Source organism: Anser cygnoides, chromosome 1 (genome assembly GCF_040182565.1).
Source record: "Anser cygnoides isolate HZ-2024a breed goose chromosome 1, Taihu_goose_T2T_genome, whole genome shotgun sequence".
NCBI classification, from domain to species: Eukaryota; Metazoa; Chordata; class Aves; order Anseriformes; family Anatidae; genus Anser; species Anser cygnoides.
This window is the reverse complement of record NC_089873.1, coordinates 102,676,974-102,693,068: the sequence shown is the minus strand read 5'-3', so window position 1 is coordinate 102,693,068 and position 16,095 is coordinate 102,676,974. Positions and strand designations below refer to the sequence as shown.

General features: G+C 45.3%; 1 protein-coding gene across 1 annotated transcript; it reads left to right on the top strand.

The window, feature by feature from the left end:
* Nucleotides 1-2,022: 2,022 nt before the first annotated feature.
* Nucleotides 2,023-15,938, top strand: LPCAT3 (lysophosphatidylcholine acyltransferase 3). The gene is made up of 13 exons (XM_048051525.2): nt 2,023-2,212; nt 9,500-9,607; nt 9,732-9,838; nt 9,992-10,085; nt 10,199-10,236; nt 11,297-11,475; nt 11,895-12,003; nt 12,857-12,943; nt 13,345-13,511; nt 14,167-14,314; nt 15,041-15,199; nt 15,312-15,438; nt 15,587-15,938. The coding sequence occupies exons 1-12, from the start codon at nt 2,119-2,121 to the stop codon at nt 15,426-15,428; spliced, it is 1,407 nt and encodes a 468-aa protein (XP_047907482.1). The 5' UTR covers nt 2,023-2,118; the 3' UTR covers nt 15,429-15,438; nt 15,587-15,938.
* Nucleotides 15,939-16,095: the final 157 nt, after the last annotated feature.

Genomic DNA, 16,095 nt, shown 5'->3' with positions numbered 1-16,095 from the left:
TTTTAAGGGCTAACATATGGTTATCTTTCCCAGGGATATTCTCCCATTTTCAGCTATATAAAGCTTAAAGACTCTCTGAGGCAGAAGTCATATTTGCATCTTACTGCTTACATGTCCTCTGTGGGTCTTTCTTACATGAATGTTCTCATCACTTTTTAGCTCATTCATGGACTTTTAATGACATGAGAATAACAATCCCTTATCGGTCAACAGTACAGTCAAGCAGGATGGAAACTTTAAGAGGTTGTAACTCCAGAAGAAGTGTTAAATCTGTAGGATAATTTAATTTTATAAAACATTGGAGGAACTTTGCTTACGGAGTGGATTCATTCAGCAGCAATGCCAGCAGGCCCCTCTCTCCAATCTGGCTCTCCATTTTCATGAAACTTCTACAAACACAGCAGTTTGAGATGCACATTCCTTGTCAAATACGACCAGGGGTGGGACAGAGTCAGTATGCATCCGTAGACTTCATTGACTTGAGAAACTGGTCCAAAAAACATAAATGTCCAATTAAACAGTCGGTGCTTGGACTTTGCAAAAAGTTTGGCTAACAGTGACCAGTTAGGGTGAACAAATACAGTGGCCTATTTGTAAACTCAAAATTTGCAAACTCAAATAGGCTACCCAGGAGAGTTTCTAAACACCTGCTGGCCCTCCCGACCTGCTGCTCCACACCGTTTGCTGCCTTCAAGGGACTTACGGAAGGCAGGGTCAAGACCTTCCCTTCTTCACACGCTTCCTGACTGCACTGATTACTCTTCATTTCCATTTTTCTCACATTCTGTCAGCTTCGGAGTCTCGTTGAGGTGTCTTCTGTACCTCTCCAAGGCTGAAGATTTCCCCGTCTCTCTGAGCACCTGTTCCCCTGGTGGAACAGGAACTCTTCAGTCCAACCAAAATTTCCCTTGTGGCAGTTTGAAAGCATTGCATCTCACTGTGGGCGTCTGGAGAGAGTCTGGCTCTAAGTTCCTTATGCTTTTAAGTTCCTTACGTTTATAAGATATCGTGTCTTTCATCTCAGGCCCACGGCACTATTTTTTCTTGAACTTTGTGAGGTTTCTGTTACACCATTACTTCATTCTTCGCGTTCCTTACCTATGCTGGTTTCTGCACTCTCACTAACTTCTGCTGCACTGCCCGTTGTTTGGGGAAAATCGCTTTCTTTCAATACCATTTCTTCTTCCTCTTCTGGGTCTCTGCCTTTGCCACTACGGTGCAGAGAAAGGAAGACGTGAGAGGGAAAAAAATAATACGCGCTTTAAAGCGAAGCCCTGGTGAGACAGGTGGAGCCAAATGATTATTCCCTTCCATACGGCACTGTTAAAGTTATGGGCTCCCCGGTGCCTGAGCGCTGGGAGCAAACTGGCCACCGTCCAGCGGAGGACCAGCGAAGCAGTCGGGGGGCTGGAGTGCACGACGTGGTGTGACTGGAGTACATGACATTGATACGTGAGGAGGCGTTTAGCCTGCCCCACAAAGCACACGAGCGCGTCGCCTGCCGGTCCCCCTCCCGGCAGGGCCCGCCGAGGAGCAGGACCCAACGGCTGGCTGCTGAGCTGAGGGGCTGCTGGTCGCGGGGATGGCGCCTGGCTCTTCCCCTGACAGGAGACAACGGGCCCCTGGGCCCCCTGCCCCCGTCACGGCCCCCGTTCCTGTCACGGCGCCCGCCCCGCCCCCCACCCCCCTCAGGGCCGTTGGTCCCGCGCCGCGCGCCGCGTGCCCGCCAGTAACCCCGCGGCCGCCTCGCCCCGCCCCCTCCCCGCCCTGCTCTCTCCTGTCCCGCCGCAGCCAATGGGGAGGCGCGCTCCGCCCCTCCCGCCCCGCCCCCCCGCGGGCCTGGCCCCGCCCCCTCGGCCTGGCCGCCCAGTCACCGCCTGGCGGGGACGTCCCCCCGTGGCGCCTCCCACCCGCGGGGTAACCTTTGCCTTAGTGAGCGCGGGGCCCCGCCCCGCCGCCGGGGTCCGGCCAATCGCCGCGCGCCGCGGGGGCGGGGCCTGGCGGGGCGCAGCCAATGGGCGGCGAGCGGCTCCCGGGAGCGGTGCGGGGGCCGCGGTGGCTTTGGTGCCGCTGCCGGGTTCCAGGGGCGGCCGGCCGGCGGGGCGGCCGGCGGGGAACATGGCGGCGGGGTCGGGCCGGGGCCTGGCCCAGCTGGCGGAGGCCTTGGGCTCCTCGGAGCAGGCGCTGCGCCTCATCCTCTCCATCCTCATGGGTAAGGGCGGCCGGGCGGGGCCTCCGGGGGGCGCCGGGGCCGGGACCGGGGGCTGGGGTCGGCCGGAGCCGCACCCGTGTCGGGGCCAGGCCTCCGGCAGGGTGAGCGGAGCCCTGCCGCCCCAGCGGCTGGGGGGGCCGGCGTGGCGCTCCGTGCCCCACCTGCAGGCGGGACGGGTCGCGGAGCACAGCGCGCCTCGCGCTCAGCCGGGCGCGAGCCGCACGTGGAGCGGGCGGGGCGGGGGGTGCGGGGTCGGGGCGCGGGCTGGCGGGCGGTGGGCAGGGCGTTACGGCTCCCAGAGCGTCCGCGCAGGTGTGTGCGTGTGTGTGTGCGTGCACACGCCGTCTGTGTACGCTTCTGGGGATGCCCGTGAAGCTGTTCCAAAAAATAAATAAATAAATTGATAATTAATGGTATAGGCATCCCGCAGAAAGGCAGGGGGAGCTTTTCTCCGAGCCTCAAAAGTGGATGTGAACCCACGGCAGCTACTGCGTGAGCTGTCCGAGTGAAGCGGTTTTGGCTAACTGAAAGTACACGTTCTAAAAGAAGAGTCATATCACTTCGTAACTGTGGTCTAGGCCACGCTCGTTTGTGCTTGATTTAAATCGCCGTGTAAATGAACCGAAACATTCTTTACGTCAACGGTAGGTACAACAGACTGAACTCAACTTAGACTTTATTAAAAAAAAAAAAATGTTTGGTTTAACTAAAGGAAACACATATAGGACATGCATATAGGTCAGCGTGAGTTAATGTAGCAGCTTCTCCACATCTGTCTCTGGCACTGTAATTACGGGCTGATTCAATTTACTTGCCTGGCAGAAACCTAAACCAGAAAAAGCAGATAGGTTACTACCGGGCTAGTCCAATTGAACCAAACAAGGGACTAGTCTAACGAGAACAGATGCAGAAAAGGTGTTGGGAAGTGTGTGCGGAGGCAGACGCGCGCCGTAGAGTGATGCGTTTGTAGTATGTGCATTGGGCATGTTCTCAGTTTCTTCTCGCTTTTGCAAGCAGTAAGCTAGAACGTGACATCAGGGGGCTCTGTTTTCTGCTTGGCGTCCTACAGGTAGACAAAATCTCTTACTGCTTTGAAACGAACAGCAGTAATTACCATCTTAATGGTAAGAAGAGATGCCCACTGCAGTCAATAGATTGAGCCCAAGATTTGTGGGCATCGTTGGAAACGTTCCGTGCACAGTTGCATCGAGTCTCAGTGAGTCTTTATAATTTGCGTTAAAAGTCTTGGGATCAGGAGCTGGGAGCCCACTCACATCTCTTTTCCCTGCGTACCCAAAACGTTTACCGAACAAGAGGCTAGAGTTGCACGTTTCCCTCTCCTTTCTCCCTACCTCAGTCTCATAATTGCATTCAACTGAAGACATAACTTCAGACAGAAGGCTTAAGGGCATGCAGAACAGCCTAGTCTATGGTTTGGTACTCATGCAAGTCATGTAGGCAGTCAGGCAGAGAGGACTGGCTCCAGCTTTCCCACTTAATGGATAGGTAGTAAAGCATTACACTACTATATTCAGAGTGCCAAGCACCACTCTAGAGCAACGTGAGAGTGAGAAGAGTTCCTGAACCTGTCACGAGCCTTTCTTCTAATGCCAATTTCATTGCAGCTTAGCTTACAGCCCTTTTATTGTGACTTAGGGCTTTAAGCCTCTTAGTAATAAAACTGGCACTGACGACCACTTCATAGGAGGGGGCAAAAATGAAATGCATTTCAAAAAGCTGGAAATTGTGTTAGAACAGGCAAAGCTCTGCTTTTTCTTGACTTCCTCCATTTCAGGTGTGTGCACGGATTCAGGAAGAAAGTTATTTTTATTGCCCGCAGCTAATACTTCGCAGATTTGCAAAGGACTTTGCAACTTCTTACATTCATTTCCAGAGAGCGCTGAATTATCTTTGGAAAAATATTCTGAATGGACTCTCTTGATTCACAATAAGAGTATTCACTTAGGTGTGATCTGAAATAGCCAAAAGATGTCATTTAAAATTTTTTTCCCCCCAATAGGTATAGATTAAAAAAAAAAATAAAGACAGGACAGAATGAGAAAGAGGAAGGAGGAGAGGAAGAGCAAAAGAGAACAAAAATTTGGGTAGCCCTAAAGGGCAGGACACTTTCTCAGTAGACAAATGGAGATTGTAGCAGCACATTGCTGAATAAACTACGGGGATTTTAGGCGCCTCTGATTTAAATACAGTATTTTGACTTTTTTACATCGTACACGTTCGAAACAAAGACTAAAACTAGAATGGGGTCCATTATTTAGGCTGTACAGTATTAAAAACAAATTTCAGACTTAGAGTAAAAAACTGTAAAAAAAAAAAAAAAAAAAAAAAAAAAGTACAGTCCCAAAGAATTAAAGGTGCTGGTCTGGCTATTACAACCACACAGCATCTTGCAAGCTACCTGGCACGTTCTGCTGCCTCGTATGGAGGGGGGCCAACGTATTGTTTGCAATCCTGAACCAGAACTGACCTGCCGATCAACCCAGACCTGCCAAGAACAGTACTGAGGAAAGGTTTCCTAACCCACACGCATAGCAGTGACCTGCAGAAATGAAGATTTTTCTACAGGTGCCAGAAATCAGCAGCTTTGCTTGCAAGTGGGTCTAATCTCCTCATCTTCCACCTCTCACCAATTTTGGATGTCTTTTGCCTGCCCTCTGCGTCTTGAAGATTTTTAGGCTCACTGATATTTCTGTGGGTTATTCGTAGTTGATATAACTTATCCCAAATCAAGTCCCCAGCCGGTCGGCCAAACAAGAACCTTACTGAAGGGGAAGCAAACAGCTGGTTTCAACATGTAAGAGCCAGCACCGTCCCATCATGGGTGCTAAAACTTATTCTGTCAGAGCGTACTCTTGTGCTGCCTTTTCAGTTCAGTTTCATTTGAAAGGAATCCTGTTCACATAATTAGTGGTGGTTCTGCTGTGCACGCACTGAAGCACCACAAGTGGACTTCAAAAGTACACTCCAGTGCGGAATTAAACTACTCATGAAAATGCACTCATTGTTAAACAAGATGTGTGATTTTTGCAGTATTGTAGACAGATAAAGAGAACACCTCTGAAGTCAAAATACTAGGTAAGGCTTACATTTGAACATGCCTTTTTCCCGTTTTCCCCTTCCTTTTAGTTTTAGCATTCCTATAAGAAAATGGAGACAATTCATCTGCTAGATTTTAACTCAGTGGAGTTAACTGATCAGCAAAGGGGAAAAATGGAAAAAAAAAAAGTATCATCTAAAGTCTTGAAGATGAAATGGAGTTAGGACTTGCCATATAGAAAAAGGGAAATAAAAGGAACAGGAAAAAAAAATGTTTCTGGTTTTCTTATTGGCAGCTTTATTTCTGGAAAAAAGACAGGCATCTTAATCACATATTCTACAACACAACAAACTTAACAATGCTGCTCTTGCTTACAATTAGTCCTCCTGCCTAATCCAGCCTCCTGATCATTTACTTTGTTTGCTCAATTGTATTTGTAGATAACCTGGATGTTGTGCAGCAATCCATTACTTTCCAAATGCCTGTGGCAAAGAAGCTGTTTCATTCCAGCTCCAGGGTTCTCTTAACCATAGATTGTCCTCTTGTTCCTTTTTATAAATAAAAAAAAAAAAAAAAGAGGAATTTATCGTCAAAGGCATGCCTTGGCTAACTTGTCACATTTACATCAATTGCTAATTCTCTGCTATAAAAAGCCTGTCTGGAGGCAAAAATCAGCTCTGTGTGCAGGCAGCTTTTCAACCTCATGTTGCACAGAAAAGAAGAATTACCTTGGACCAGAAGGTCACCTTCTGTTTTCTCCAGGAGTATTCCAGCTGGTTTCCTGCCTCAGTCATCTCTGCCCGAAAAAGCCGTGAACAATGAATTTGGCAGACTGGGAGCTGGTACTCAGGATCTCTCGACAGCAAGGAGCAGGGATTCTATTCCTGTTGTTTCTGAAGGGCAAAAGAAAAGCCGCGTGGTGTCCTGAAGCTGACATATCTGACAGCAAGCTTTCCACATGGCAGCAGCAACTTCAAAACCTGCTTTCTGGCTTTTTCTGTGCTAATTCATGCTCTTTCAAGGATGCCGTGGTGGGGAGGGAATACTGCCGTTGTGTCAGTGAGAATAGCTAATTATTTAATGGCTGGTTTGGGAGGGCTCCGAAATACACAGACCACAATAGAGTGTCCGTTGATGTTCAGCATCCAGTGCCACGTGCGAATTAAAGTTTGTACCTGCAGCGTGGAACTGGTGCTGTTGCGAAACCCAGAAAATGATCCACATGCAGCAAAGCTGCAAAGTCCAGAGTACCGGCAGGTTGCTCTGGTTATCAGAAGAATGTGGGCTGACCTTGTGACTTTTGACCTGGAACAGCGCCCATGTAGTCCAAGACTGAGCTTTAAGCGTGTAGCTTTCTTGAAACATATATCCTGTGCATATCAGTAGCTCTCCATTTGCAAGGGCTTGTAATTTTTTTTGTTCTTCAGAGCAACATTACTCAAACCATGATACCATTTCCTACGTGGAGTTAGAGAAGTAAGTGTGACAAGTGAGATAGCTTGTGTTTTGTTTTGTTTGTTCTCTTGTATTAAATAGTGGGAACGCTAGTTGAGGATGAGGAAAAAATGGATAACATTTCTGGCTTTTGGAAATTGGAGGTACGTTATGGTGTTTAATTCTGTCTATAGAAATGGGTGGAGCCCCACAAAAACATTTTTTCTAATGAAAATTGAATATTTAGCCAGATTGCACTGATTTTTGAGAGAAAACATTTTAAAACCATATGTGTCAATGAACTGCAATAAATTGTACTTTGTCTATATTTCTGATGTGATTTTTCTCCCTCTTTGCTCAAAAGGGGAAAACATTTTTCCATGGTAAACTTCAGTATTTTAACTTTCAATCTAAAGCAATGGTAATGCATCTTTTTTTTTTTTTTACCACTTGCCATTTTACAAAGCAGTGGGCAGTTTTTAATATACTTATTAGACTTCAACTAGTATCTGTCCCAGGAAAACTGAAATGAGGAAAAAGACTCTCTACCTATATGCTTCTGAGTATGAGGCTGACAGGCAATACCTTATCTTTTTTTAATCATGTGATTTGTTCTAGTTGTTTGAATTACTCTTGTATCCCAGAGAGCCTACGTGATGAACTCTTTGATGATTACCTCTTTCCTCCTCAGCTGGCATTCAGGGATCGCGGAGGAGCGTGCCTCTGACTAGTGCTGAAGGGTGAATGCCATGGTGGAGGGGAGTCAGGGCTGGAGCAGGACAAAAATAGCTGGTCACCCTGGCACATGGGAATAAGGGGTGAAAGAGGTGAGAAAAGAAACAGGTACTAAGAGCAGGAGTCTAAGAAGGCTGAGAATGGAAGGAACTGGGGAAATAGGCAAATGGAGGGGAAAAAAAAAAGACAAGGCTGTATGAAAAGCATGAGGGGAGCAGGAAGGGAAAAGGAAGCTTTGGGTAAGGCATGGGAATTTGGAGCTGTTTTTGCAGAAGGGAAGAGCAAGACTGAATGAGCATCCAGGAGCAAGGTTGCCAGGGTCTGTGGGCAAAGAGTTGTGGAATGTGGAGGCTGGACAGTTATTCAGCCCGATAAAGAGTCTGCAGAGTGGAAACTGGTGCAGGACACAAAAGGAGGAAGGAACAGAAACAAGGAGGAAAGGAAGACCGAAAGAGAGACGGCAAGAGGCTGAGGAAATGGGGAAAAGCAGTTTAGTTTCAAGAAGAAACAGGTATACATTTGGGCTCGGTAGAGCATGCTGCCTTCTGGGATCTAGAAAGGAGCCCAAAAGTCCCAAACGCTGTAATTCCCTCCCAGCGGATTTGGGGGAGAAGTGAAGGACCATAAAATGTCTGTAGTTACCACCTGCCAGCACATTAGCACTGACAGACTGCAATACACATACCTGACTTAACGTGACAGAGTTTCTCTTTTCCTCTTATAGTAATGACTAGTTTTGGCCTTGCCTATTGGAAAGCTTCCATCCATCAAACACTGCTCAGCAAAGTCTGCATTTCATCACCTGTTATTATTGCTGCATATAAAACAGGACTACCTACTGCTACTATTACCCCACTAGTTCAGGTAGCAGACAGCTGTCCACTGCTACAGACTTCAGCTGGGCTAATAAGCCCTGTGGGTGCCAGTATTGTGCAAGGTCACTCCTTTTATTTTTTTGGTAGGATAGATTTTGTTTTGTTGAACACAAGCTTGCAAAGTAAAGCAGTCCTACGCCATGAAATGCCAGGATTAAGGTTGCCTCTGCTATTCCAACTCAGCTCCTTTACACATACGCCTCTAGAAACACTAATTGCATGAATAGACTTCAGATACTTATGAGATGGACAACACTTGCTGTATCAATACATATTAAAACATAATATACTTATTGTCTAATATGTGGCAATGTTTATTGCATGCTTCATGAACCTCACCTAAACCATTAAGACAATAGAATTTAATTTACTTATGAGATTCTGTGGGGCACTTCTCACAATACTACCAGAGTGCTTCACAAATGTTTTCTTCTCTCTGGAGCCACAGATGAATAATCCGTAGGCATTCCTAAATTGGGTCAGGATCTAACGTGCAGAAAATGCAAGGAAAAAAAACTCCTTCCACTTTGCTGCTTACTATGAAATGCTTCTGGTTTTTTCAAAGTGCTACATGCATAGTCCCAGTGGATTTTAGTTACAGCTTTGTGTGCCTAGTACTTAACAAATCAGATGCAAATCTAAAGTTGGAGAGTCAGAAAAGAAAGAATATACTACTGGAGGTCACTTGGGGAACGCTGGGATTAAAGTGACTCAGCTCATTGAGGGGGAGCAGGGATTGAATTTTGCAGGACAGTGTAATGTTCTAAACTATAAAATTTCCTTTTTTTTTTTTTTTTAATCTGTCTTCTTACTATAGTCACTGTGAATTTGGAAATGAGTCAGAGTAGTCCACTGAAGTCTGATTCATGTATTTCAGCATTACCCATCCTCATGTATTCACTAATCCTGGAATTTCTTACACTCCAACATCAACTGTGATATAATAATGTTCCTGTTAAAGTATTCTGTATATCTTACTTACAGAGTAAGTCATCTGGCATTTATCCCCTGAGATGGAAATAAAGTATCAGGAATGTATACTGTGACCTGTATTGATGATGTATCTATGTAAAGTACATGTTCCTAATAATATGTTCAGCAAAGTTATAATCTGGACCCTTACAAACATTGCTGCTTGTCTACGCTAACTTACAACTCTTCCATCTTTTTCCCCCTTCTCCTCAGGGTATCCTTTTGCCTTGTTCCAGCGCTATTTCCTCTTCCAGAAGGAGACCTACCTCATTCATCTCTACAATGCGTTGACAGGACTCTCAATTGCGTACTTCAATTTTGGTAAGATGAGCTTGGGAAGAGGGAGCTACCTGTCCCAGGGCTGGCTGCAGTCTGGGAGGACTTGTAATGGGAAAATGTCATTTCTGCCTCATCCCTCTCACTCGCTTTCTCTCTCTCCCCACAGGGATGCAGTTCTTTCATTCCCTGCTGTGTGTTCTAATCCAGTTCCTCATCCTGAGACTTATGGGCCGCACAATCACTGCTGTCTTCACCACGTTCCTCTTTCAGATGGTAAAATTCCCTTTCTTACTGCATCAGTCTGTAGAAAAGAGCCCTCTATTCAGTTTTGCGCTTCCCAGTAGTGAATGTGGGCGGAAGAGTGGAGACAGATCAAAAACAGCTGGAGGAATTAGTTTAAGTAACACAAACAATGGTTTCTTTCAGACATACCTTATGGCTGGATATTACTTCACAGCCACAGAACATTATGACATCAAGTGGACAATGCCACACTGTGTCTTGACTCTCAAATTGATTGGTGAGTTGATACCTCCTTCCTATCTTTTGGACTGTGCAAGCCGTGGCTCAGGTAAAAGAGGGCTGCTTGCTCAGTCCATCGTAGGTCTTCAAATGGTTGTTTCTTGCCTCCAGGTCTGGCCATTGATTATTATGATGGAGGAAAAGATCTGGTGAGTAAAACACCACTTCTCCTTCACTCCTCCTTCCTTCTTCTTTGCTGTTCCAGTGGTGTAGAGGTCAGAAAATCAAGTTTAAATGAGATAAGTTATTAAGCTGCATCCATTGTTTGGTAAAAGCCATAGCTGAGAGGGAGAGCATCTGTGAGTATCTGAGGGCACTGAATTCTACAGTGGAAAGAGATAATTTGGAACAGAAGGAGTAGTGATTACAGATGGACAAAAGTTGCTTCAGCACTGAATTGTGTCAGAATATTATTCTGCCCCCTTCCAAATTCCCCACCATCTCCTCCTTCCGTATCTCTTGCTTTAGATCCCTGATCCCTAGTGCTCTGTCTTGTGGGTGGTATTCCTTTAACTTGCAGAGCATCAGCAATAGTTTTCAGTTTCCATCGTCCTTTCTTTTGTTTAGTCATGTCACATCCTTGCGGATGGTTGCTCTTTACTATTTGTTAGGACCCTGTTGTTAGGGCAGATGAAATGGTGAGAGAAGTCACACAGTACAAGGTGTGGGAAAGGAGAGAACACTTGTTACGGTTTCCCAATCCTACTTCAAGTATCTGTGCTCCCCACCTTCTGTTTGGAGTCTGACCCAATGTTCGGCATCCATGCAGTCACTGCTGACTGCAGGAAAAAAAGGCTCATCTGAAAATCTCCTAAACTGAAGTTTCAAATATTTATTGGCAATGAATTCTTGCATCAAGAGGTAGGAACTGTAGGACGGTAAGGTCTTGGTACATGCCATTTCAATAAGGGACTGGAAGAGGGTCAGATACAGCATTTTTATTGTCTGCTGTGCTGGTGGGGATGCATGTTAATAGATCTCTTCCTTGTTTTGAGCTTTTAGGGGAATAAAGATGTGTGCAACTGGTCTCAACTATTGGACCTTCTTGGTAATTAGAGGGGGCTGAGAACAGAGAGGGGTGGGAAGAGGAATGAACAATGAAGTACAAAGCCGTATACGTGGGGAGTAAGAACTTAGGCTGAGAACATAACATCCAGAGCTAGTATGAGATCCCCTAGGATGATGTTAATGCCACTCCCTTTGGTGCAGGAGTTCCTGACCCCTGAGCAGCGGCGATTTGCTGTCCGGGGAGTTCCTACCTTGTTGGAAGTCTCAGGATTCTCCTATTTCTATGGTGCCTTCATGGTGGGACCTCAGTTCTCCATGACAGACTATCAGAAACTGGCAAGGGGTGAGATGACTGACGTTCAAGGCCAGAGACCCAATAGGTAATGAGAGCCACTTAGTCCCTCGCTTTCCTAAGATCCCGGAACGCTGAATCCTCCATGTGCTCCCTGCAGCAGAGTGCCTTCTTATCTGGACACTGAAGTACTGTGACCAAAACTGACTTATAAGAGAATGCAGTCATTCAAAAGTTGCTCATAAACTCTGCATAATGTCCTAGCATTGTTCCAGCATGTTCTAGCATGTATGTCAACAACCATTTGACATGTTTAGTACAGACTCAGCCCTGACCTGGCAACATTAGCATCCCATCTTACAAACGGAGGCATCTGCTGCAGTGGAATATGGTGACTCCCTATCACTGTCTCCCCAAACTCCTCATCTCCACTTCTGTTATTCAAATTATGAGTTTGAAGGTCTCTTTCCAGGGCTTTTCTTTGACCTTCATATTTTTCTTTCTCAGTTTTGTACCTGCTCTCAAGCGCCTCAGTTTGGGTCTCTTCTTTCTAGTGACCTATACTTTGTCAAGCCCGTACATCTCTGATGAATACCTCATCTCAGATGATTACATGGTATGTATATATTTGACAGTTCTGGCATGTGGAAGGATTCTGCTTCTTTTGGAGGGCACTAAAAAGTAGAGGAAGGAAATTTATTTTTTTTTTTAGGTTTGCCTCAATTTAAAAAGGAGATAAGCCAGCAACTAGTGATATGCCTTCCCACAACTGATTTGGCTTTGTTGCCTGTCCTATGAATTCAGTTTGATGCAGAACAGGAATGCGTTATGCTGAACTGAACCAAATGAAAGCTTTTATAAATAGAAAATTCATCTTAGATGTTACAGTTGTTTTTGGAATTGTAACATATTTTGTGGCTTTTTAATAACCATTTGTGTAACAATTGCATGCAAAGAACTCTGGCAGAGTAACTTGCAAGGCATTTTAAAAATTGAAGGTGGAGGTTCATCTTGTGGACTTTGTAATGCAAGCTATCCTTGAGCACAGATCAGCTTTAAAAGAACAACTAGATTTGTTTTTCTCAACAGTGTTATTTTGCAGCAGCACATTCTGCAGATTGACTTATTTGAATTAGAAACTTACCAAAATCTTTGAGGTTCTTTGAAAACTAACAAACAGTTCCTGCCTGCAGATTATCCATGTTTTCTCTGTCAGTATGAATAAATGAGGGTATCAATGCCAGCAATGATTATGCTAATCCCAGAGTATTCCCGAAGTATTTATTTCAGTACAGCCAAATACTATCAAAGGAGATAAAATCATGTATGAATCCACGCCATCCAGTAGCCTGGCAGACCAGTCGTTATAGTAGTCTCAACATATAGATCAGGTTAAAAACAGTGTTGAGATCTCATCTACTCTTACTATAGCCAGTAAACTCACTTTTGTTTCACTCTTATTCCTGCAGGAGAAGCCTTTCTGGTTCCGTTGTGGCTACATATTGATCTGGGGAAAAATTATACTCTACAAATACGTAACCTGCTGGCTTGTTACGGTGAGTCAAGTCTTTCCAGAAATAAGACAAATGAACAGATGTAGCATCTTTGAAGCCTACATGGTATGGTCTTGGACTTAGCACTAAATGGAAGTAATTCAAATATCTAGAGATCAGTGCAGATCCCAGAATCACAGAATGATTTTGGTTGGAAGGGACCTTTAAATGCCATCTAGTTTCAAAGCCCCTGCAATGCACAGGGACATCTTTCAATAGATCAAGTTGCTTACATCAGAGTAGTTGCTGTAAGTTAGCAACTTACGGCAGGCATCAGGCTTTTAAGCCATTTTCTCCATCTGCAGTGGCGCTCTCCACTAAGCACAGAGTCAGAACTTCCCCAGCTCTGCCTTTCTGAAAAAAAAAAAATTCTCTTCATCTTTCTTCTGTGTCTTTTTCTGTAGGAAGGTGTCTGCATCCTTGTGGGCCTGGGGTACAATGGCAAGGACCAGAATGGAAAGCCTATGTGGGATGCCTGTGCCAACATGAAGGTCTGGCTGTATGAGACAACACCTTTGTTCACAGGGACCATTGCTTCTTTCAACATCAACACCAACGCTTGGGTGGCCCGGTGAGCAGGAGAAACTTCTGCTTCTGTAATGTCAGTAATGTCTGTGTCAAGAGAACCAAGATCCTAGGCTGAGAAGGGAGTACTAGATGCTGTTTGTCAGTTCTTACACTCTTCCTTCCACATTTTGCTACTGGCTGCTGTCCTGTTTGAAAGAGGTTACTGTGTTGGATAGATTTTTTTGATCCAATCCAAAAGGGATCCAATCCTTAATATAGGCAAGAAGATGAAGATGGTAGAAGCAGGAGGGCAGAGTTTAGAATGGAACTACAGTGAGACCCTTGGCCTGCTTGGTCAAACAGCTACAGAACTGTATCAGCTGCTACAGCAGTTCTGTAGCTCTTTCACGTCTCTTGACATGCAATGACTCAAACGGGTTTTGGTTCGGACCTTGGTGGCACACACAACTGAATTGTAAAATACATTTAACTTCTGTGAGTGTTGTCAGAAGAACCACCTCTTCCCATTAGCTGTAATTTCTTTAAGACAAGGGCTGAAGTATATTTTGCCCTGATAAGAGGAGCTGTCTTGCTGTTTCTGTCACCACAGGGATATATGCAAAGGCCTATGGGCCCCTGGGCCTTGCATCTCTGACATGCTGAGGGAAGGGCAGACAATAAACTAGAAGCACTCTCAGTTTGTTTCTTCTCTGCTCTAGCTACATCTTCAAGCGTCTGAAGTTCCTGGGGAACAAACTGCTGTCACAGGCACTGGCCCTGTTCTTCCTGGCCATTTGGCACGGACTGCACTCTGGCTACCTGGTGTGCTTCCAAATGGAGTTGCTTATAGTCATCGTTGAAAGACAGGTGCGCTTCGTCTGACCTACCAGAATGGGGTCACCTGCGTTAGCCTTTTCCCTCGAGTCTGGAATCTACCCCACTGAAGGCTTTAATATCTGATCACTTTGAAATTGGTGTTCACACGCAGTACTGTTTGGTTCTTGAGGGTTCAGTAGGTTGCTGGCTTCTGTATGGGCAAGTCGTAAGTTTCCTGTCAGCTTCTACGGTAAAAGTGGAGAAGTTGGCATATGAGTAGAGGGCAACTGCAGTGCTTGGCAGCTGGGAAGGCTAGAAGACAAGCACATGAGCCAAATACATCCACTAAATCTCCCACTAGTGAGAGAACAATATTCTATATTTAAGTTCTTTTCATAGAATATCCGAGTTGGAAGGGACCCACAAGGATCACTGAGTCCAACTCCCAGGTCCCCAAAGGACCACCCACTAACATCAGACCATGGGTCTGAGAGCGTTGTGCAAACGCTTCTTGAACTCCATGAGGCTCAGTACCATGACCTTAGGGAGCCTGTTCCGGTGCCCAACCACCCTCTCAGCAAAGAACCTGTTCTTGATATCCAGCCTTTTTTCTGATTAAAGCTTCAAGCAGGTTACTACTTAATTACTTTTTTAGACTGACTGTTCACTAAGATTAATTTAACACAGCTAGATGGATGCTTTGGCTGCAGAGCACACACACACCCATAGGACATCCAACTGAGGAAAAGCTTTTTTTTTTTTTTTTTTAAAAATTAGGTCATCAACCTCGTTCGGGACAGCCCTCCCTTAAGCACTTTGGCCTCCATCACTGCCTTGCAGCCTATTTTCTACGTGCTACAACAGGCTAACCACTGGATGTTTATGGGTTACTCTCTGGTGCCATTTTGCCTTTTCACGTGGGACAAATGGATGAAGGTATTTACTAGCCCTAAACAGACAATACATACAACCACCCTCTTTTCCTTGCTTTTCTTATTCTTAGTTCAACTCTGCTTGCTGATTCTTAACCGTGCCTCTCTCTTTACAGGTGTACAGGTCTATTTATTTCCTTGGCCACGTGTTGTTCTTCACCTTATTATTGGTGTTGCCTTATATTCGCAAATTAATTGTGCCACGAAAAGAAAAGCTAAAAAAAGCAGAGTAACAGCCAAAAGGTAAGGCTATTTTATGTTTAGGGACAAAACATAGGAATCCCACACTTAGACTAGGAGGTGAAGTGGAGCAGCAGTGTTACAGCCCAAGGTGAAACGGGAATGGAAAAACAAATGAAACAAGTCTAACAGCTCTTTTTTTTCCCCTCAGATTGTACCACCTGTGCATTTGTAGGAGTTAATTTAACACTCCAGAAGCAAAGCATCACCTGCCAAGTTTGCTGTGTTGAAGTATAACTTTTTTCAACGTGAGGAGGGGGAAAGAGAAAGCACAGGGTCGGAGACCCAAAAGGAGGGGAATGGAGTCGGTCTCGTTCCAGAACCTCCAACTTCTGTCTGTTGCCTTATCTCTCTGCCGCCCTCCAGTGGACACTCTTGTCTCCCTGCTGATATCAGATGATTGTAAGACACTCAACGCAGGCACTATGTTGGAATGGAGCCACCTTCTGACTTTTCTACGTTTGTCATCCAAGATAAAAGTTGCTCCTGTTCTTTTTTTCAAATCCGCTTCAGCTCCTTTCCTCTTGGGTACATCAGTGCGGGAGTTAAAAACTGTCACACGCTGCAGAGCAAGAGCTGCAGTTCCATGAGGAATTTGGGCTGGGCCCCTGCTGTAGGCAAATCCAGCCTATTTATGAAACATGAAGTACAGTACACAAA